Here is a 22,343-nt window from a genome sequence, read left to right as displayed (position 1 = left end):
TGGTGGTTACGTCCTAGTGGAAAAGATTACTTGGCAAAAGCCATTCAAAATGTTACCACACCATCAAGTGAGCTTCCTCAGACGTCCTGAAATTGCATCTTCTTCAACAGAGCAAGATATAAATTTCAATTAGTGGATCTTTTTAAGTTGGGGAATTTACTAAAATGTTTGACAAATCTCATCAGCTTTAAAAACTAAATTATTTTCCTTCAAGAACTGCATTGCTGTGTGTATTAAACTCTTATGTGAATGAATATTGAAAATATCAGTACACTGTGTTACTAATGGATTGCTTTTGTTAATGATGATTTTAGATCCACGAGAGTGCTTCAAATTTGAATCAGAACACTCTTAATACTCACATGACACTTCTTGATTCTTTTTTGCTGTTTACTTTGCTACTAAGCACTTTGTTGGTGATTACTAATCCACATGTTTCATATCACACAGGCGCTAACAGGCTCTGCAGGCTTGCTACTTCACCCCTGCAGAGGAGTGACATGGAAATTTGCTGCTACAAGTTTGTATAGACGCAACAACCTCAGAGAGTACGGCCTGTTTAAATAGCCAACATACAATAACTCAATGTCCACTTTGATTCATTGCCTTAAAGAGCAACATAGCAAATGAGGTGATTACCTGCTCGCAATGCTCTCCTCATCTCCTCCTCTTTGATGTGATGCCACCCCTCCTGTTCTTGTCTGACTGCAGTGGTAGATCCCTCAATGCCAGGAAGTAAAGTTTGCTGCAGGCGTACAGCTTCAACTGCAGTTGGCATCCCACTCAGCTCTTACAGTACCTGATGTTTTAGGCCAGAAAATAGGGAGTAAGGGGCTCTACCTACCACTCTTTAAGTGCTGACCATTTCTGAAATGCTTAGGAGAACCACGTTGTCATAAAGGCATGGTACAGATGTCATCAGCATATAGAGTGCACTTAACTTTACATCAACAAAAACTCTTCATCTCAAATCTCATGTCCGGCGTCAGAACTCTGCACACCCAATTAAGTATTTGAGCATTCATTTGCATAAAAGGAGCAGTCTGTAGGATTAAGTGCCATCTAATGGTGTAGTTGGGGACTGCAACCCTCTAATTTAACACTCTACTTCCAAGCACGAAGGAGAAACTACGGTGAAATGAACAAAAACATGAATGGCACAATCGCAGTGTTTAGTTTGTAATAGAAATAATTACTGTATAAACAATCATGGAAGTGATACCAGTGTCTGTTGATATAAGGAGCTTATTGTAAGGTAAGAAAATCAGAGAGTCTGGTAATTATCCACTCATGGAATCAAATTATATATCCGGACATTTTTCTTCTACCTTCAGTTGTCAGTTCATCACTGACTAGCTAACATCCATTTATCTTTTTGATATGTTAATATTATATAGGTCCATACCAAATACAGTGTGTCAGCACTGATATACAGAACATGCCATGCCAGTGTTACTTTTCTATGATTGTATGGAACACACTTAAATTTAATCTTATTTTGAGTTTGTCCATCACGAAGCAGCATCTAAAGAAAAAGTGCAGCGACTGACCTCAAAAGAGGATCTGTCATCACAGGACATCTGGCTGTTTGAGGTCCCAGGGCAGAAGAAGCTGTGATTAAAGGCACGTCATCAAGTAAATTAAAAAAGTGATTCCTGAGCTTGTCTTGGTGTGAAAAGCTTACCAGAAAAATCCTGGTGTACATAATCTTTATTATAATCATATCTTTGGGGTTTAAACCGTCATACCATCTGATCCTTGCACCAGTCTTGCACCAGTCTTTGCTATTGCTTATATTCTGTGTCTAAAAATTTCCGTTCTGACTATGTCAACAGTTTCACTGTGTGCACTTATAGCCAGCTTTTGTCAGTGATCATTAAATATGTTCAAAGGGACTCCTGTATATGTTCTATTCCACCTCAAGTACTACAGATGGTGACCTGAAGCTATTACATTGTTTCACTACTTCACTTTATGGTCACATAAATACTATATGTAAAGTATGTTTGCTGATGTCAAATACGGCACTTGAATGCTAACTTTGATGTGGACAGATTAAATAACTGACAAAATAACAAACTACTCCTCAATCTTTTCTGTCAATGACCTAAAATATTATGCACATAAAAAAACAAACAAACAAACAAAAAAAACATTAGCATACCAAAAGAGTGCATTGGCATTGAACACCCATTAATTTACCCGAGCCTCAGGAGCAGAATAAATAAGAAAATGAGGAGTTTAATGGTGCATTAGTGAGGAGCCAGTGTAACAGGCCCTCGGCTGTGTTTTGAATAGGCAACTATTATGAAAACCAACCTGTCACACACTTGAAAGAGCAGACCAGTTGGCAGTATATGTTGCAATGTTTCCTCAAGGAGTAGACTGCATGCTTTAGCGTGTTTATGATCAGCTGAAACAAATGTGCAATCAAGATGGAGAGGTTGACTGAGCTCAGTGTTTTAAACACAAACTTTAGAATTACTTAAATAGAAGTGCTGCACGTCTTGTTGCTGTTAGGTGTTACATACATAAGTTAATACACATTGGCCCTACATAATAGATAAAGTATGATACTGCAAAAATACATATTTTTTATACTAGAATACACAACAAAACCCATTCATTTTAAGTATGAGGGAGCTTCATGTTTTGCATGCAGAGTTTTCAATTAGTGATTAATATGTCTGATTACAGCTGTTTCTAAGCAGGTTAACAGGTGACAGTGTGGATGATCTGGAGTATAGACATTCCAACATATCTATGATTGATTCATGATTACTTGATTTACTGGTGTGGTGACCAAAGCTAGTATTAGATATATATGAGATACTAGAGATATTAGATATATATATAGGAGAGATAGAGATATATTATTAATAGTCTAGATAGATATATATATAATCGATTTGGAGTAATGATATGTTATTTGGCAAAAATAAAGAGTAGGAGTGAATAAATAGTCAGTTTTCTTTGTGACACTTTTGTAAGAAAAAGTATTTTTTTGTAAAGTACTCCAACTCAAACCATTCCAAAAAAGCAGACACTGTCAATCAATTCATTTATTATATCTCTAACTGTGAGACAAATCTCCTGTCCATCACTTCAACCTTTGTTTACTTGATACTGATTAGCCTAAAGTGGGTGTCATCACACCTGGGTCCAAATGTTTACTGTTAGCTTGTACTTTACAATATGACTTCATCATACAACGATCACAATCTTGCTTCATTTGGATAATTATCAAGTGGAACAATAGCCCATGAATGCTAATGATGGAGAAATTAATTAAGAAGTGCAATCATATTGTTTGTCTGTTATGGATAAGATCCCAATCACAGAATGTTTTACTAATACAGATTTATTACCTCTCCATAAGCTAACAAAATATTATAATGATTGGATTTTACTAGACAGATAGCATCACACAGAGATGTGCTCTCTGAAAATGACATCATTAGGATATGGATACCAATTATGCCATTAATCACACTTTCAATTGCTTGAGTAAGATACATAGATCGATTAGAGGCATCAGATGCTAAGATGCTAGTGTTCTATATGGTTATTGTTACTGCCACTGTCACATCAAATACTTTAATTATACAATATACCATATTTTATTTTTGTCGTTGCATCAGTATTTATTTCAGATTTTTTTTGTTCCTGCTTGTTATAGGAATTTATGTTATTAATATGTTTAATATGTAAGTAATTGTCCTGTTAAACTCCATGATCCTTGACAGGCATGGACTAGAAAACTTGTGTGATCATAGCTACCAAATCAACACAAAATTATTCTAATAATGCAGGCATAATAAAAAAAAAAATAAAAAAATAAAAAGCCTCTGAAATGTTTAGTTGTTATAGCTACAAACAAGTCCAAGTGGTAATGTGTAATCTAATTGTTATATAGCACAGAAACCCAAAGTGTTGTCTAACTCTGTTACTGTATTAGGAAGCTATTTTCAAGCATTTAACAAATTATGTTTTATGGACAGTGCACAAGATATAGTCTCAATATGTACAGTACAGTACCAAGTGCTATCTTTACCACTTAAAATGAAAAGTTGTGAGGCACCAAGTGCTATCTTTACCACTTAAAATGAAAAGTTGTGAGGCACAAAGCACTGATTTATGTGAATTATTTTAACTTGTATTAGTCTACAAATTAAGAATACAACAGAACAGAATGCTACAGCGAATGTGCTGTGTGTACAGGTATGTGCTGCTTTTATACATTCTCTTGAATATTCAGTGCAGTAAGGTCCTGCATGGTTATGCATGTCAGTATGTCCCTGCAGCAACGCTACGAAGATGAATGAATGATGTATTTGCTGAACTGAATCTGGTGTTATACTGATGCCCTGTAACAACACTTTAGATTGTGGCTATATCAATGTAAAGAAGGCATTATGAGTGCATCGTTACCATTAATTTACAATTTCATTAATACAGTTGTAAAAAATGACAGGTGTTAAAAATAGGTATAAGACAGAATTGAGCTCACAAACATCCCTACTGCATTTATTTCTAATTTTGATGATGGATGGAAACAGTTATAAATTACTCATTATAATCAAATGTTATAATGTAGTCAAGTGAAAGTCAAATTAGGTTTTAAAGAGTTATCCTCATTACGGTTAAGAATGGTATTACATATAATTAATAGTTTCAAAAATGTGTGAAAAGTAAAAAGGCAATATCCTATGATCTATTACAGCTAAAATATGAGCCTGTTATATCTTTATCAGTGTTTGGCACAGGGTGAAAACAAGAATCAGACAATACAGAAAAACAACAATAGTTTATTTTAACCATATTTTGTGTATGAACTACAAACTCTGGTCTCTATAATCGATCTCCATATCTTTTAAAGATCATGAAAGAATGCTTACATGAAAATCAATCTCTTATTCGTTTACATCATGTTTCTCTTTTTCACTTTTAGAACAGGTTGTTGGCACATGTAGAATCAAAATTTAAAAATTTTTGTTTTTGTTTTGTTTTATTCTCAAAATTTATTTTCTTTTTTATATAAATCTACCACTAGAACAGCATTCAATCTCAGAAATAAAATTTAAAAAAGAATGTGGAAAAAAAAATTATAATATTGACCAAAAATATTTAGATATCTTACATACATGAGACAGCTTGACTAAAATGCAACAAATTTACGATTTAAATTTTCAGACGATTTACCTCCAACTAAAGGCAAAAAAAGGAAAGATGTTACACTCTCTCTTATGTGAGTAGAATTGTGATCCACATCCCACCACTAGGAACTCAAACACAGACTAAATGAAACACGCCCAGGTCATTCTATGGTTTACAAATGTGCCGAACTCCACAGAAGTGTAATAATAGGATAAATAGTGTCTGAGGGAGACAAAGAAAAAGCATGATTATGGAGTAATCACTTATATAATTCAGTTTGAACTGAAATTACTTGGGGACCTTATTTTATTTAGGGATCTACCATCTGTGTCATGTGCAACACATTGAAAGTGAATAAATAAAGTATTGTGTTTCACTAAAAATTTACTGAACAAATCCCCAGAATGATCGTACTAATCAAATTATCTCGGGAACATACAGTGGGTCTCCAGTAGATGAATAGCCTCCTGCATTTTGCACCCTAAATGGTATTAAAGCTCCCATTAATAATTTCCACTGCAGCCTCCATAATTCTTGACCTGGAAGGGGAGGAAAAATACACAGAAAAAAAAAATGATGCTGTTTCACACGGGACTAATATTATCCCATTACCTCTGTGTTAGGTGAAATATGAAAGGTAATTTGCTAGAGAGTTTTTACTTAACAGATTACAGACATAGATTATTCACATGTATAATCTATGTAATTATTGTATTACTTTATCACAAGAGGACCCCAGGTAATACTAGTCTTGTGCGAGTAGGGCTTTAGATTATAATCTTATGGTATCATTTAATTCTCTTTTCATATCCTAGTCATGGAATACTGAAATAAACTGCAACTGAATATCACTTATTCCTCCTACTTGAAAAATGGCGAAGCATTTGTTATGTTAAGGATACTATTTGAATTTTAGGTTAAACAATGTCCTTTGGGTAGAAAGCACTGACTTCATGTAGGCTTTAAAGGTGTCTGGTGTTTGTATACTTATGTAAAGCTGATGACATTCATTCTTGAATGTGGGGTAGCAAACTCTTATCAAACTCAGTTGGAGTAATGATATGATAGGATATGGACACTGTGACAAGCATGAACCTTTGCACGTTACAGCTCAACAGCTTGACAGTGCTGTGTTTTAAACAAAGGGTGAAACGTGACTGAAACAAACAAATACAGCATAAAGATGAACAGTAGAAATGTTAATTGTGCAGCCGGGGTAGTTTGAGAAGTTTCTGTGGGTGTGTTGATGATTTTTTATCTGCTGTGAAAACCACTATTACCAGTGGAGTCCACTTTACCCACCATGAATCCAAACTGATCAAAGCATCATATCTTTGCAATGGCATATATCTTCCACAGACACCTTTTAAGCCTATAGAAGATGAGTGTATGATACTCACACCATATTTTTAGGAATTTTGGGTGCAGTTTTTGTACTGCAGTACCAGCTCCAAGGTTAGAACCTTGTCGTTTTTTGAGGAGCTATCTATATAATTCCATACTCTAATACCCTGAAAAACAAAAACAAATCTGAATTAACCATGACAGTGTCATTTTTATATATTTTCCTTTTGGGAAAGGATATTTGCTAAAAATAAACCCTAAGTGTTGGCGCCAAATGTTTGCCTAACCTGGCGGCTTTTTGCAGCAGGGGCTTTGAAATGGTTTCCAGGGTATGGGCGCCTGCGGAGCTGTGTCCGTCCAAAGCCCATGGGCACATCAATTAAAATGGAAATTGTGTTGTCGCTAAAGGAGAGCTAGACAGGCAGGTGCAACCCAAACATCTGGTTGATGCCCAATCCCACACATTCACCCCCAAAGCCTCTCGCAGCATAAGCCCTAGCGTTCAGGGCCAAGTCCTGTGGTTGGCAGGGGCAGGGTGTGAATTTGAGGCTGCCAGCCACGGCCCATATGAAAATGTGGCACACAGATGACAGGCAATGTGCACAGACAGCTGTATAAAGGGTTTGCGCTCTTTCTTCAGCTCATCAGTCTGCTTCTGATAGCACTCAGTCCTGCAGTATTGCAGATGAGGTAAGGGGTCCCAGCATGAAAACGGTGGCTTCAAAGCAATCTTCTTCATATGCAACAGTACAAAGCACCGTAAGGTAATGTAAGGTGAGGCTATGATACATTGGAAACATTTAGAGGCAGTGGACCTTTTCCAGAATTTTGGAGCCGCGACATTTGTCTTCTGATCTTTACATTTCCCTACTTTTTCAGGCAAAATTATGTTGAAGTACTCGTTAATGCTGCTCGTCTGAGACAACCTTCCAAATTTCAATCAGTTTTGATCCAAGTAGTGGAATGTTCTCTATAAAAATCAAAAATGTCTTGAGTCAAAACAAGTTGAGATTAGGGGTAAAAAATTTTGCATATACATTAGAAACACAAAGACAAATGTAACTTTATTTCATAGTTAATTAATAGAATTTAATTGAACTAAAATGTACTTCTAAAAGTGAGCCTCGACTTTTACAGCAAAGCGCAGGACATATTCCCCTCATTTAAGATCCTCAGTCTATTGATGATAGAGCAGAGAGTGCCTAATATGTATGTGACAGATATAATTAAACAGTGAATTATGATCAAATTTCATCACTGACAGTTCTGTCACTCATTGTAAAATAATGAACAAGTGTTTAATTCATCTCGGTTACAGATGGTCACAAAAGATTTCATCACTTAATCCACAGCTGGAGAAGATCACTAATGTGCTCTAGATTCCTTTGATACATGGGAAAAAATTACTATCTCATTTGATCTAAAGTCTGCAAACCAAAAATGAATTTTCTTCAGGAGTTTTTCTTTGACTGATGTCTTCAGAGTTTGAAAGCATATTAGTAAACCAATCGTGAAATGAGGAGAAAGAACAACAAAAAAAACAAAAACATAAAGCGCTGAAAAAATAATTGCAGAATACAGTTTTTTCTTGATTTAACCACAATACTTTTTTCTTAAATAAATAACTTCTGTTTTGTAAAGACACTTTTTGAAACAGTAGACATACCCTAATTCCCAAAGTCATTGAATAAACATAACCAGTCACTGATTTGCCAAACACACCATGTTTCCAAACCTCCTTGTTTGAGCCATAGTCCTCAGAAGCAATTGTCAGTAATGTCCTGTCAGTAATATCTTTATGCAATTCCATCAGTTTTATAATGTCTCATTTTGAAAAAAAAAAAAAAAAGTATTAGATTTGGGTCTCTTGTACATTGTCTTTTGAGCTGGCCCGGATTAACAAAGGTTCGTGCGCTGAGCTGTGTATGGAGTTGATAGTGGAGGCATGGTTGTATGCAGTCTTATAGGTGTTGTAGTGGTTGAGGTGCTCGTGCTCAAGAGGAGGCAGAGTCAGGTGGCCCTCCATACCTGGGCCTCCTGTTACACAGTCCTCGTCCACATTTATGATCTCAATGGTACGTGTGGGTGCGTGGTGGTTTTGCTGGTGGTGCTGTTTGCGCATCTTGTAGAAGATAATCAGCATGACAGCTGCCATGAGTGTGATTGCAACAAAGCAGCCAATGATGATCTTGGTCGTCTTCATGACCTCATCCAAGCCATTCAAGCCTTCCCCGCCTATCTCTGTGACTGGGATTGTATAAGTCTTCTCTGTGGCTGTGGTAGATAGTGGGGTCCGGACTGTGGTGGTGGTTGTAGAGGTGGGTGACACAGACTCCCATGTACCAGCTGAGGGGGTGGTGCCCACCTTCTGTTGCACGGTAGTGGTGAAGCCTTCGTTATGTGGCGTTTCTATAGTTTCGACTGTTACTGTGGTGAAGTAGCTGAAGCTGCTGTTCTCTGTAGAGGACACATTGAGAGTGGCAGATGCTGTTGTGTTACCTGCAGAATTACTGACCATACATGTATACGTGCCTGTGTCCTGCATGGTGACGTTGGTAAAGTTCAGAGTGCCGTCATTCAGCACAGAGATTCTGACCTTGTACGCACCATGTGTCATGATGGAACCGTTGGGTGTAATCCAGCTTACCGAGGTCAAGGAGCTGGCTCTGCATTTCAACTCTGCAGCACTTCCCTCTGTCACATTTAGGTCTGCTGGAGGCTCCACAATAACAGGAGCATAACAGTGAAAGTAGTTCTGGTCCAGCTCACCAATGTACCGTCCCTTATGATGGGATGGTGAGCTGCAACGGGCACAGCAGCTGGTGTTTGCTGGTACCATCTCCTTAAGCCACCAGCTTAGCCAGAGGATGTCACAGTTACAATTCCACGGGTTGTGGTGCAAGTGCACCCTCTCAAGGTGATGTAAAGGAGTGAAGAGATCATGGGGCAAGAGGGTAAGATTGTTATGGGCTAGATTGAGCTCCACAAGAGACTGCAGGTCATCAAAAGAGTTCCTTTCTATGGTCTGGATCTGGGCATGCATCATCCATAGTTTCTGCAAATGGATGAGTCCTTTAAAAGAGCCAGGTCTGATGACAGATAGCTGGTTCCCTGACATCTCCAGTTCATCCAGCTTCACCAGGGGAATAAGGTTGGGAATTTCCTTCAGGTTGCACATTCCCAGATTTAAGTAGCGAAGATTGCTCAGCCCTTCAAATGCCCCCTCGGATATATAGGAGAGCCGTTTGAGCTCCCCAAGGTCCAACCGTCGTAATGAGGGCACTCTGTTGAAAGCATAGGAGGGAATGCTCTCTATGGGGTTATTCCTCAGCCAAAGCTCCTTTAGTTTGGACAGGTACTCAAATGCCCCGTTTGGGATAGTAGTGAGGCGATTATCAAAAAGCTCCAAGGTATTGAGGTTGGCCAGTCCATTGAAGGCCCCAAGCTCAATTTTGCGTATGTGGTTTTTGCTTAGCTGCAGGATCTCTAGATGTCTTAGGTGCTTGAAGCTGTCCACCTTTATGACCTGAATGAGATTTTCTTGCAGATTCAGGTAGCGTGTGTTGGTAGAGATGCCATCAGGGACATCCCGCAGGCCTCGCCGGGTGCAGATGACTTTGCTAAACTGGTTACTACAGGAGCAGACAGAGGGGCACGTCTGAGCACGTACCAGCCCTGCCACAACCAGCAGCTGGAGGGCTAGAAGCAGCACAAACAAAGGGTCGGACAAGGCCCGGTTCCACCTAGGACCTCGCATCATCTGCTGCTGCTGAGAGGAGGTCATCTTGTTTAACATTCATAATTCATTTACTGGTCTTCCACTCTTTGGAAAGAGGATTTGGGCTCACTGAAATGAAAAGAGAGAAGACACACATTAGATAATTGAATACACAGGTGTAATTGATGTTGATAGAGATAATCCTGTCACTTATAAAAACATGAAAAGACTGCAAATTTGAAAAGTTTGTGTTGCTGCGACTAAAAACAATCACAAACATGAAAACTTGCAACCTTGATTGAGTGCTTTCTATTCATTTTTTGTTTTGTTTCTGGGTGCACTGTCCTCCTCACACTCTCAATCTTAGTCACATAAAATAAAATCGCAATGAAGCTGCCGGCTTCTGTGCTGTATCTCCACAGGAGGAGGAAGGGAGGGAAGAAAAGCGGCTATGACTGCTGTGTTGTGTGATTTATATTTGAGACTGGGGGGACATAAATAATAAGGAAGCTCGCCACCCACCACTCCTTCAATCGAGTCGAGATATCTGGAAACGTCTGATTGCAACTCACAGTTCCTCAAAGGCACGTATGTGACTGGGATGTCAAACTAGCAAGTCAAAATGGTGCCAGGGAATTTGTTTGTGTAACTCTTTATTTATCACGCCAGAGGAAACTGCAAATACAAACAATGTGTTCTTTGATTAAGATTTACTGGGTGCAAGAGAGATGATGCTATAGTGGCGATGGAGTGCAACTAAATAACAAATGTTTATTTAACTGACTCAGTTGCACAGTGAATAATGGTTTGAAAAGGTGCTCTTCATATGGTATAAATATAAGCAGTGATACGAGGTGGCAAAGAGACACAGCGATGGACAGAATAAAGCTAGAAATAAACTGAAAAGCAAAAACACAGAAACTGTAATTTAAAAAATATTATAAGTGACCTCAATACATTCATATACATATATTAAGAATAACCCTTATGCAGTAACTGAATTCAGCAAAGCAGTGTTTATCAATCATAAATCACAACACCATATCCATGAAGTTTATCTAAATTATTGATATGGTAGATGCTGAAATCCTGGGAAACACATCCTTTGGCTGAGACTGACATAGAAACATATGGACAGCTAAGAAGAAGTAGTTTCTAGAACCAATTTAGGGATGGGTACATGTAATAAATATCAAAATCCTGGGAACCGGAGGGTGGCAGGTTCAAATCCAGCATGGACCAAAGTATGGAGGGTGGACTAGCAGCTAGAGAGTTCACCTTCTGTGCACTGAGCAATGTACAGGGCACTGCTATGTATGGCTGCGGTTCACTCCACCATCTCTCCACTATAAGCCCTTTGTGTAGGTTGGGTAAAATGTGTTTATGTATGACACTAGTGTATTAAAAAATAAACTTCTCTGTACCTAGTGATATTTTTGATCATTGTCACAGGAAGCTGTATTTGTTTTCATAGAGACAGGGAAACAGTCTGCGCAGATTGGAAGTGAGTCACAAAGCTAATACAGATAAAGAGAATCATTTATAGAGGCTCTAATCTGCCTGACCTGAATGTTTTTTGAATGTGGGAGGAAACTGGAGCACGTTCAGAAAATCAACGTGAACATGAAGAAAAAAATGTGAACTTTACACAGAAAGTGCTCGAGTTACAACCTGCAGCGATATGACAGTGATAAATATTGCTGTACAGTGTGTGTTGTTAAGCTACAAATAGCAACAGTAAATCTCAAAACATGTCATAGAAAGAACTCTGTTAAACAAGTACGTTTTAATCTATAAACACAGTAATGAGGCAGGTTCTCTTGGGGTGTGTTTGATGAATAAACTGAAAGGTCTACCAAATAAATAAGGTAATCATAAATAAACATTGTTGTATATTGTTAGTGAGTCAATCATTGCTGTTTCAAACAAAAAATAACATAATAATACAGTTCTTTATGGTATTTTTTAAAAAAGGATAAGGGATGTTGTAAATAGACCAAAGTACTTTTCATTTCTTTTCAGCACTGATCTTGCAAATCCTAAAAATGAAGACGAGACCATGAACATTATCCCAGAGTTAAATTATGATTTGATAACCATATCCTGACACACACACAAAAAAATAATGAATAGATAAAAAGAATAAATAAATCATAGATTTATCTTAACCCTGACTTTCTCACTGTATAACAGCATTAATAACAACATCAGTGACATGAATGCTATTGTGGGATTACAGTACTTTCTGCTTCTATATGTTCAACACAATCTAATCTGCAACAGAAAGCTCTTCACTTAAGAACGAGCAAGCTATTACTGTAACTACTGATTAATTGCTTGATTACTAACTCCATTAATTCTTCAATTACAAAATTTAAATTCCAAGTAGTGCAAAGCCTGAGGGGTGGAGCAAGGATGCATTTTCATGTGGGAGACCAAGCAAATGTGACAGGGATCACACACCAGGCTTTAAAACCTTGTACAAACAACAAACTACAAACTACAAACTACAAAAAAAAAAACAAAAAACAAAAAAAATGACTGTGGTAAACTCCAGGGCACTATGAGTTTTCAGCTTGCATGCTCTAGTGACCCTGTCTGAAGGGAATTATAATAAACATTTCTAGGAATATTTGTTTTATTGTTTATATCATTCAGACAAGCACAATTCTTTATTCAAGGTGAAAAAAGTCCAACAATAATATGACCAACTAAAAATATGCTGCACAGATCAGATTTTGAATAACTATGCCTCGGATAACTAATCCCTGCGTCTTATTCCACTATTTACTCATCCCATTCAACAGATCAAACCTTGAAAAGAGATAAACACTGAATCAGCAGAACGGAATCCAGCAGCAGAAATGAAGAAGTTCATTTATAAATCAAAACAATATGTCCTCACACTGACAAGGATTTACATGTCCAGTGAAGGTATTTGATGAAAAGAGATGAAAAGAGGGAAAATGAGATTAAGAAATGAATGCATTTTCAAAGTTTTGTCCTAACAGATTATGAACTGCTATATCACTCTTTGTCTGGTAGAGAGTTCTAAAGCATGATCCAGATTAGAAGCTGAGAGTTTGTTTCTGGTTATGAAATGGAGACAATTCAAGCTGGAACCAAGTAGAAATCATATTATTAATCATACTATATGGCTACATACATTTGTTTAGCAGCATAGATGACAACAAATGAAGGGAATTGATACGATCCACAGACATTCTGTTAACCAGGACTCTTATTTAGTTCGGACCTACCATATTATATCACAGATTATTACGAACAGGTGTTCTAGTACTTGATTATACAGTAGCATAAGTGATATACTGACCTGTTATCACCGTAGGCCTAGGTTGTCATATTTGACAACTTATTAACAAACTGCATCCTTGAGAGCATCACTATGTTACAGGAGGTATAACTGCATAAATCATACTCATACTGCATACATATAACAGCTGTCTTGCATATATTGCACAGCTTTCTTTTTCATCCAGCATATGTACAGTACAGATGACCAGTGTACAATGACCAGACATTTCATTTTGGATCAGTGGCATGCATCAACATATAACATACACAGGCAGAGTTTGATTATACCCTAATCCACAACATCATTACTTTTTGATATCATGTAATTAAAATAAAATAAAATAAATAAAAATAAAGTAAAACCACTTAGAAACAATTATGCATTGCTATTTTTCTCAGAAACAATGAGTTTGACACTCTTCAGAGAGTCATCTGTGTCTCTACACTATTAACATTTTAAATGTAGTAAATGTGGATAGATACAACATTTGTTTAAGTCATTATAACTCATTATTATATATGTTTCATTATAAGATTCTGTACTAGTGCACACAATGCGCTGCACAGCAATTAACACTGGGTCCTCCCACCAGGCCTTTCATGAGTGCAGTAATTCTGGAGTCTGTTTCGTATTTTTTCATTATAAATCAGCCAGAAACGGCAGAATGAATTATTAAGCAGAGCTATGGGAAATTCTAGTGGGGCTAAAGCCCCCTAAAATAGGTCTGATGATGCCGGTGCTTGGCAAAAAGTACTGAGTGTCTTCTGCTCTCTTTCCATGATCAACATTGCCTGTCTTCGGTCTTTCCAAACATATCCCTGGCTTCATTTGAAAGGTGTGGAAAGCGAGAGAGGACTAGCCAGAGGCTTTTTTCACTCAGTTAATGCTTGAGTGTCCACTGATTATAAAGTTTTTAGTCAGACGAGCGACTGACATCACACTGCATGACACGGAGGGAAGAGGATGATGAGAAGCTGTAGAGTGAAAGATTTGTGTGTAGAAGAGGAAGGTTGGCATGTATGCTAATGTGAGATAGATAGATAGATAGATAGATAGATAGATAGATAGATAGATAGATAGATAGATAGATAGATAGATAGATAGATAGAGAGAGAAAGAGAGAGAGAGAGAGAGAGAGAGAGAGAGAGAGAGAAAGAGAGAGAAAGAGAGAGAGAGAGAGATTAATGAGATATAAATCAAATCAGGTCACTTCTTGATAATGCCAGCAATCTTGCAACAGCTCCAAATATAAACCAGAATCCTTTATGGATTCCAGTGTGGGAGGGATACCAACCGCATTCAGCAAAAGCATTCTCCCCTTTTTCCTTCTCTTCTATATGCTGATATTTTTACCATGCGGCTATATTTTGCATACAGTGTTTTGACACTGTTGTTTATTTCAACCAGTGTTTTACTGGTGTAAAGACAGGACACGGCATACTCCCTTTGAGCCAATGTCAGTGACTGCAGTGTCTTAGGTTAATATTCTGGAGCTGGTAGCAGTGTGTCACTCAGTATGACTCAAATGTTTTGCTTCTATATTTGTAATTAAACTTTTTTTTTCTTTTCTGGTCTTGCAGATAACACAATTTGTCAGCCTTCTAATTAAACTGAGCCTATCATTACAAATATGTATAAAATATGTAATATTTTATTTGACTCTGTAATTCTTCATAAACCATGCAACACTGACCAGTTTTACTTAAGTTTATGTATTTATTTATTGCATGCATTTATTTATGCATTTCTAATTATCTCTCTAGCATTCTACTATACATAATTATTTCTTTAGGTGGATTTCTTTAATGCACAGCCAAAAGCAACAGGAATATGGTGCTAATGCTTTTCTCACAAAAGGCATATGTTAAGATACAAACAAACTATTCATAATTAAGTGTTTCATCTGCGGATAACCTCTTGGTCTCATTCTCATAGCACCAACCTCCTAAATGCATAAACACAACTTGCTTAGCAAGCTGTATTATCTGTGGATGATCATTGAATGTGTACTAATTAGCCAGACTACATTAACCGTTATTTTGCTCAGCTGTGAATGTGGTTTCCAACAAAGCACTACAGAAAGCCACACTACAGTGTTTGATTTGATACTGACAATACACTGTGTTTGGTTGTCTTTTTCACATCTGTTTGTTTTAGGCTATTTTTGAGTATAGTATAGCTTGTATATCTTGTATATCTTTTTTTAATTGTTCCATAAACTCAACCTCATTTAGAGTGAGTCAAATTGATATGAATTAAATTTCAAATTTATTGAGAATATCTGAAGGTTCAGACCATTTGTGATTATAAACATTGTTTAAACCCTGTTTTGTATTTTCTGTGAATCAGTATCTACTTAATATATTAGTCATATTCTTGTCAGTATGCTATTTAATACATACAATGTATGCAAAGGGACAAATTGTGTGGTTGTGTATAAATGTCAAGGTGAATGTGTTCAGGAATGTTGAGAGGGAAAAAAAACTAAAGATGGTCATGTTGTGGCTCCCTTTTTTTATTGTCTTTTGTTTGAACCAGCCAAGTGTAACAGACAAGCCGAGTACTTTGAATTGGTGCTAACTAGCCAAGTGAGACAAACTGACAGCTGCTCCCCTGCCCACAGCCTGACATCCACTCACTGTCTCATCCATAACAAGATGGTGAAATTAATTTGATTCATCTAACAAACGCTGATTTTACCAGCAATCCCAGCATGAATATTGATCAGGAAGTTGCTGTACAAATGAATCAGCCCCTATATTACCCCCTTTTTGCTTCATCATCTCCATAAATTAGCAGATCAAACATTATCATTGACAGAGTAGATATGTAAGAAGTGAGTCTGCGCTATATTTCAAAATTTGCTGGGGAAAATGTGTATATGAATAGTACAGTGTGATCTACAGAAACAAACTCCATCCTAATAAATTAACTAGTTTATATACAATAAAAAAGACATACTGTATATTACATTAATAATAATCAATACATATTCAGTGAATATGATTATACCCAGAGAATTAGGTTGGGTGAATTAAATTACACCCACACTGATCAATGTGTTTGTGTGTGTGTGTGTGTGTCTGCAGGTGCTTTGTTTCCTGTTATTTGCTTCATCCTCTCAATTCACAGCTTGAGTTTTGTGTGACAATGGAAAAAGCAGAAAAGGTTTTTTTGCCAGCTCATTAACATCAACACCCAGTCCTAATTGGAAACATATACGACGCAAGCTCATCTAATGAGGTGTTGGCGTCAGCTACAAGTAAGCATTCTGTCTCTCCTAGCGTGCCTAGAAATGACTTAGCCTACACATATTTAACACTAGCATTGCTTCACAGTTCCCTTCAAGCATACATGTCTCCAGTCATAACTGAATCGGGAACCTTGCAGTTATGCATTTCACCACTTGGCCATCGGGTAGCTCCATCCAGGCTTACATTTAATTATTACTGTGCTCAATAAACCCATTTTCTACAGACTGGTGTTCACCCAATTGTTTATTTTTTTAGTGGGCTGTGTTAATGTGAAAATCTTAAATTAACTTATTTTGTTTCTTAAGGGTTGAAAACACAAATCTATAAATCATTCAGAGACAAATGGGAATAAGGATCCATTTTTTTGGTTTGTTTGTTTGTTTCTGCCTGTATAATGTTACAGCAATACTGTAGCATTACAGCCATGACAATAGTTATATACACATTTATTTGTATTTCTGTGTCATATACGACAACAAAGGGGAGACCTAACCCTAAAAGGTTTTTGAGGCTGGTCTGGATAAAGCATAACCTTATTAAAATGATTCATAGAAAAAAGTGAAGTCTGAAATTGAACTTAAAGTATGTCGGTATTCACACTTCTTCTAGAATCAGGTTTAAGTTATGGTTTGGTGAAACAACTTTTTGTGCCCTAATAAGGTTTACCTGTCAAGTCCCTTCAGTGCTTCTTCATGGACACATACAGTATCTAGCTGTTTACAATGACACATCCTTTTCTATTTTTGAATGCGGCAGTTGTTGGTGATGATGCTTTACTTGTGAGTCAACATTCCAGGATCTGCTAGAGAGAGTGATGTGTCACCAGAGCATGATGAGGACGGTGTGTCATTACTGCAGGGCATCACACTTGCTATTCAGGTGCGGGCCAGTTCTATACAGAGACAGAGCAATTGGCCTCCCCCTCAGTCAGAAGATGACCCCCAGTGAGACATTTTCCTGATAAATGAGCTGCAGTAATTTCAATTGGCCTCTTCGGACAGAAGTGCCTGACCAAGAGCTTGTTTATGACTACTGGCCTTGAAAACACACACAGGGATACATGCAGTGATATGTATCTGTATGATCTGGTGTACACACACCCACATGCATGAATCACAAATGTAAATGTTTTCATATTCTCACAAATATCTCACAAGTATCCATTAAGCCAATGTCAACAGTCATGGTGATAGTTTAATATTTATCTCTCCCTGAATAGGAAAAGGACAATTTGTACAAAGCGCCCATATTTTCAACAGATGGTGTGTATATGTGGTGTGTGTGTTTTGAGCATGTGCAAATTCATGTATATGTGGCAACCCTCTTGTTTCACAGTGAGCAGGATGGCAGTAATGGGGGTTATGGGTGACAAGAGGTATTGATAAAATCATTCTTCACCCTGTGAACATTTCAGAAAGGGGCTGTGGGCAGAAAATGGCTGCTAAACTACTCGTCAAGGATGTAAGATGAAGGAGTCTGTCCGTAATACTGCTGTCACCCTAGTGTCTGGTCGAGGTCAGGGTTAGCATGCATCACTTTGAGTCTGACTGAGCCGTGCAGAGGTCATGCTAAGGCTGTGAACCTGGACATCCGGGCAGCAAAGCTTTAGAGCTTTAACATGTGATTTAATATGTGAGATAAGAAGGAGCACACTTATCTCAGATTTCTACAATTCAGAAGCAAGACCAAAGGCTGCAGTGTCAGGAAATATAATACAATTAGAAGTCTGTTAAGATGGAATGTGTGAATTAATTCATGGGGACTCGAGTTTAATTCTTGTACACTTATAATGCTTTTTGCAGTCTTGCAATCCAGTGGGAGCCTAATGAGTGATTAACTAAATCAATAAGTGTTGTGCTTTTACAGTAAGAGCAGAATTACACCACTGCAATGAGTCAATGACTTAAAAGAGCAGAACTGGATGTCTGGACCAACACCTTTGTTCTCCTTCTCTGAGCATATGACTGATTTTAACATCTGTTCAGTGTTGACATCTTCAAGGACACATGCTTGTAATGCCCCCTTGATTGATGTGTCAGTATACCTGAAGGTCAGCTTTACAGAGGGACTGTGGAGAGAATGTTTGCTATTGACAGTAAGAAAAACTGCAAGTAGAGTCAAATACCAATTTTTGTTGTGCTCTGATTTCTGGATCTATCTTTTTTTTTTTTCTAGATGATGACACGGCCATGAAAATGTTACTTTAATTTTCATTTAACTATAATTTTAACCATCAAACTTAGACTGATTAACAGGATAACAGAGTAAAAGGGGGAAAGAATTAATAGACAGCTCAATATACAATACAATATACCTATAGTTTTATTGAATTCATTAATTTTCACACACCATGTCACAAAAACACAAATGTGATACAGTAATACTTCACTATCAATTAAACAATGAACTATTTAATTTATTGTTTAATAGCAGGCATCTGTTTTCCTATTTTGTAACCTTTTCCCTTTGAAACAATCTGCTTCGCATTCATACACGCACACTATCCCAGTTTGGGGATGCTCTCAACCACATTTCAAAGGGAAATTCACAGAAGTAATAGAAGGGAGAGTGGTGTTCCTTTTACCTAACAACATGCCAAGATTAAAGCAAAGCACACTGAAGCTCAAATTCAGAAAACACAGAGGGCCTCTGTGAAGAAGCGTCCTTTAAAGTTATAGTTGAGATAGTCTTGTGATAAAATAAGACTAATGTTTTTCTTTCAACAACACATCACCACATGTGAATACACACACTTAGGAACACGTATGTTAACAGCTGATTTTCTGAAAGGTGTTGCCAAAGGATAAAGAGGATCAATTTTATGGGAAATAAAAACATGTGTATAACATGGTTCCACTGCACAAATGTCCATGGAGAAACCCAATCTCCCATCCCACTGGGCGGAATAAAAAGAGAGAATGGATAAAATAAGGAAAACAGCACATGAAAAGGAGCTTTGAACTAAGTGGATTACAAAAGCAACTATTCATGCGAGTCATTTTCAGTGACTGACAATGAATGAGTTGAATGCTATTTAGCTTTTAAAGAGGTCTGCCAATCACCACGTTTATGTTTCAGTTTCCAAAGGAAAACTGGGGAACTAAGAGTTTTAAAGAAGCCTGATAGTCAGTGCCCGATTTGCTGCTGCATGAACTAAATTTACTGTGGCAGGGATAAGAAACGCTAAAATTATAACAACATATGGCTAACACAGACAAACAGCATCAGCCTAGAGGAACATAGGTTGTAAGTAAAAATCGCCCTGACACTGTGACAGTACTTCACACCAAAAGCATAGCAGACACGTCTTGTGAAAACAGACTTCCTCCATTGTGACCAGAGCTACCAGCATAGACAACACTGAGAGTTTTTCCATTGTGTTGACTTTATTTTGTACTTTCTTCCTATTTTCTCCCTAGAATCACTCCAAGCAGCCATGTCATTTCTCATTTAGTGCCATGCTGTAATTAGATGAAACCTTATGAATCTCACCCTTTGTCCTTGTCCACAAACATTTCTTAAATGCGAAATCTCTCCATAAAAGAGCATATCTTCATTTGGCATTTCATGTTTCATGAGCAGAAACAACCATATTCAATTTCTTTTTGTATTTTTGTGGATTTCTTTAAACTCCACTATACTTAGCATGTCCAATATTTGGAGGTTTAAAGGCTGTAAGCATGACTTTGTAAAGTCAACAAAAGACTGTTCTTCCTTTATTCTGTTCTCTCACAAAGCTACTGTAACCTTTAATAAAGTGTATTTGATGAAAATGGACAGTGGCAATAAAAAGCAATAAAGGAGAATTCTAAATGAGTCTGATAGTTGTTGATAGATAGTTTTTGTACCATCAGCAAGATTGATCTACATCTGGGACTACAAGATAAGATAAGATAGGTCACAGCAGCTCATATACAGAAGGTTGATAATAAATTGTTCACAATTGAGAAACAGAAAAAGTAAGGACCCACGTATTGTTCCATCTTGATGTCACTCTGTCCCAAAACAATTATTCCCCAAAACAAGCTGCTAAACACCCTCATCAGATCTACAAATTATTCAGCGTTTATGGATTGAACAAAACATGTAAATAATACAGACTTGTGTGGTGTTCCTGAAAAGAACAAGACACTTTCACCCTACAGTCCAGTTACTCATTAACAGATTTAAAAGGTACATAATGTAATTTAGAAAATATGGCCCCATCATGAAATGTATCCAAATAAATTCGGAAAAAAAAGAACTAGAAAGTGTGTGCAGTTGATGATTTAGGGTTCATTGGCTTTCCTCACTAAATCCTACTGATGATCACAGGGAGCTGAGGGCTAATCCCCGCATACACGGGGCAGAAGACAGAGAAACACACAGGTGATTTATAGTTTCCAATCTACCAGAATTAGACACCTTTGGACTGTGTTGTGTTCCCACAGTTTTAGAAGTGTAGCAGTAGCAGTTTGCTGAGATAATAAGGATGATTTATTTTGGCTGAATTGGTCCATTCTCAGGAAATACACTGAGGGGGAAAAAGAAAAAAAGCCAGGTGTATCGACACGGAAAGAGCGACTTTGTTTCGCTGCAGCTCTCTCTAAAATGGCTAAATTTGATTTAGTCAAAGGTATGTCAAAGAGTCATTGTTTAGATTGAGCACACATTTATGACGTGAAACACAAGCACTGAAAGTCTCTTTCTTTCTTTCGTTCTTCTTTGTTTTGTTTTTTTGTTTTTTTAATCTAAAAGCATTCGGTCAACTCTGCACATGTCCTGCTGATCAAGGTTCAGTTCTTACCTGCCAATTCAATCACAGTTCCAAGTGGTTCTGGTCATCCTCATGTTAACTTCAAATCCACCATGAAGCTGTCCCTGAAAATACAAAAGGGAATCTGTAAGAATACTCTAAGACAGATAACAGATTTACAGCGATACAGTTAGTGGCTACTTCTTTTCATGGACTCTATGGAATACAGCCCATGAATAATGCACTGCTTTGGAAGGATTATGATGTATCGACTCAACTACAAAAATCGCAACTTTTTAAACCCCCAGGATAAAATACATCTAATTCAAAATTCTCTTTACTGTTTCTAAATAATTATTGAGTCATCTTGTTAGTTTTCCTTTCAACCACTTCCTCAGCACTCTCTGCTGATGCTGATGTTTTAGTGCCTCTGAGAACCTCTGTCTAACAAGAGCATCTTTACTGTATGCTGCTGTACTGTACGTTGGAAGAGCTCATTCCCCTGGGACAAAGGGACAGTCAAAGCCATAAAACCTCACAAACACACAGCCGCAAACATGCAAACACAGAGCTGCACACACAAAGACATGTACACACAACATAGAGGACAGACTCTACTGAATAAATTATGGCCGACAAAAGCAAACTGAGATAAAGCCTTCCATCTTGCCCGCCATCCATTAGTCCAGTACAGAAACCATGAGTGCAAATAAGTGTGTGTTTGATCCACAAAGGAACATTATTGTGTGTGCCTATCATGACCCCAACCTTTGTTTTAAGATAAGGGATCTGCCATCTCTGTCTCATTTATACAGCAGT

The 22,343-nt window shown here is 37.4% G+C and overlaps 1 protein-coding gene across 2 annotated transcripts in view; it reads right to left on the bottom strand.

Moving 5' to 3' along the window:
- Positions 1 to 8,119: 8,119 nt before the first annotated feature.
- Positions 8,120 to 22,343, bottom strand: part of lrrc4ca (leucine rich repeat containing 4C, genome duplicate a) — a 137,069-nt gene continuing 122,845 nt past the window's right edge. For both annotated transcript variants that reach the window (XM_019275507.2, XM_010747287.3), the window contains exons 2-3: positions 21,576 to 21,649; positions 8,120 to 10,348 (exon numbers count right to left, since the gene is read on the bottom strand). In XM_019275507.2, the coding sequence (XP_019131052.1) occupies positions 8,354 to 10,297 (1,944 nt within the window). In that variant the 5' untranslated portion in view covers positions 10,298 to 10,348; positions 21,576 to 21,649 and the 3' untranslated portion in view covers positions 8,120 to 8,353. The remainder of the gene's footprint in view (positions 10,349 to 21,575; positions 21,650 to 22,343) is intronic.

This window comes from Larimichthys crocea, chromosome XXI (assembly GCF_000972845.2).
Source record: "Larimichthys crocea isolate SSNF chromosome XXI, L_crocea_2.0, whole genome shotgun sequence".
Taxonomy (NCBI): domain Eukaryota; kingdom Metazoa; phylum Chordata; class Actinopteri; family Sciaenidae; genus Larimichthys; species Larimichthys crocea.
The sequence above is the reverse complement of the archived record's forward strand: the minus strand, read 5'-3'. Positions and strand labels throughout refer to the sequence as shown.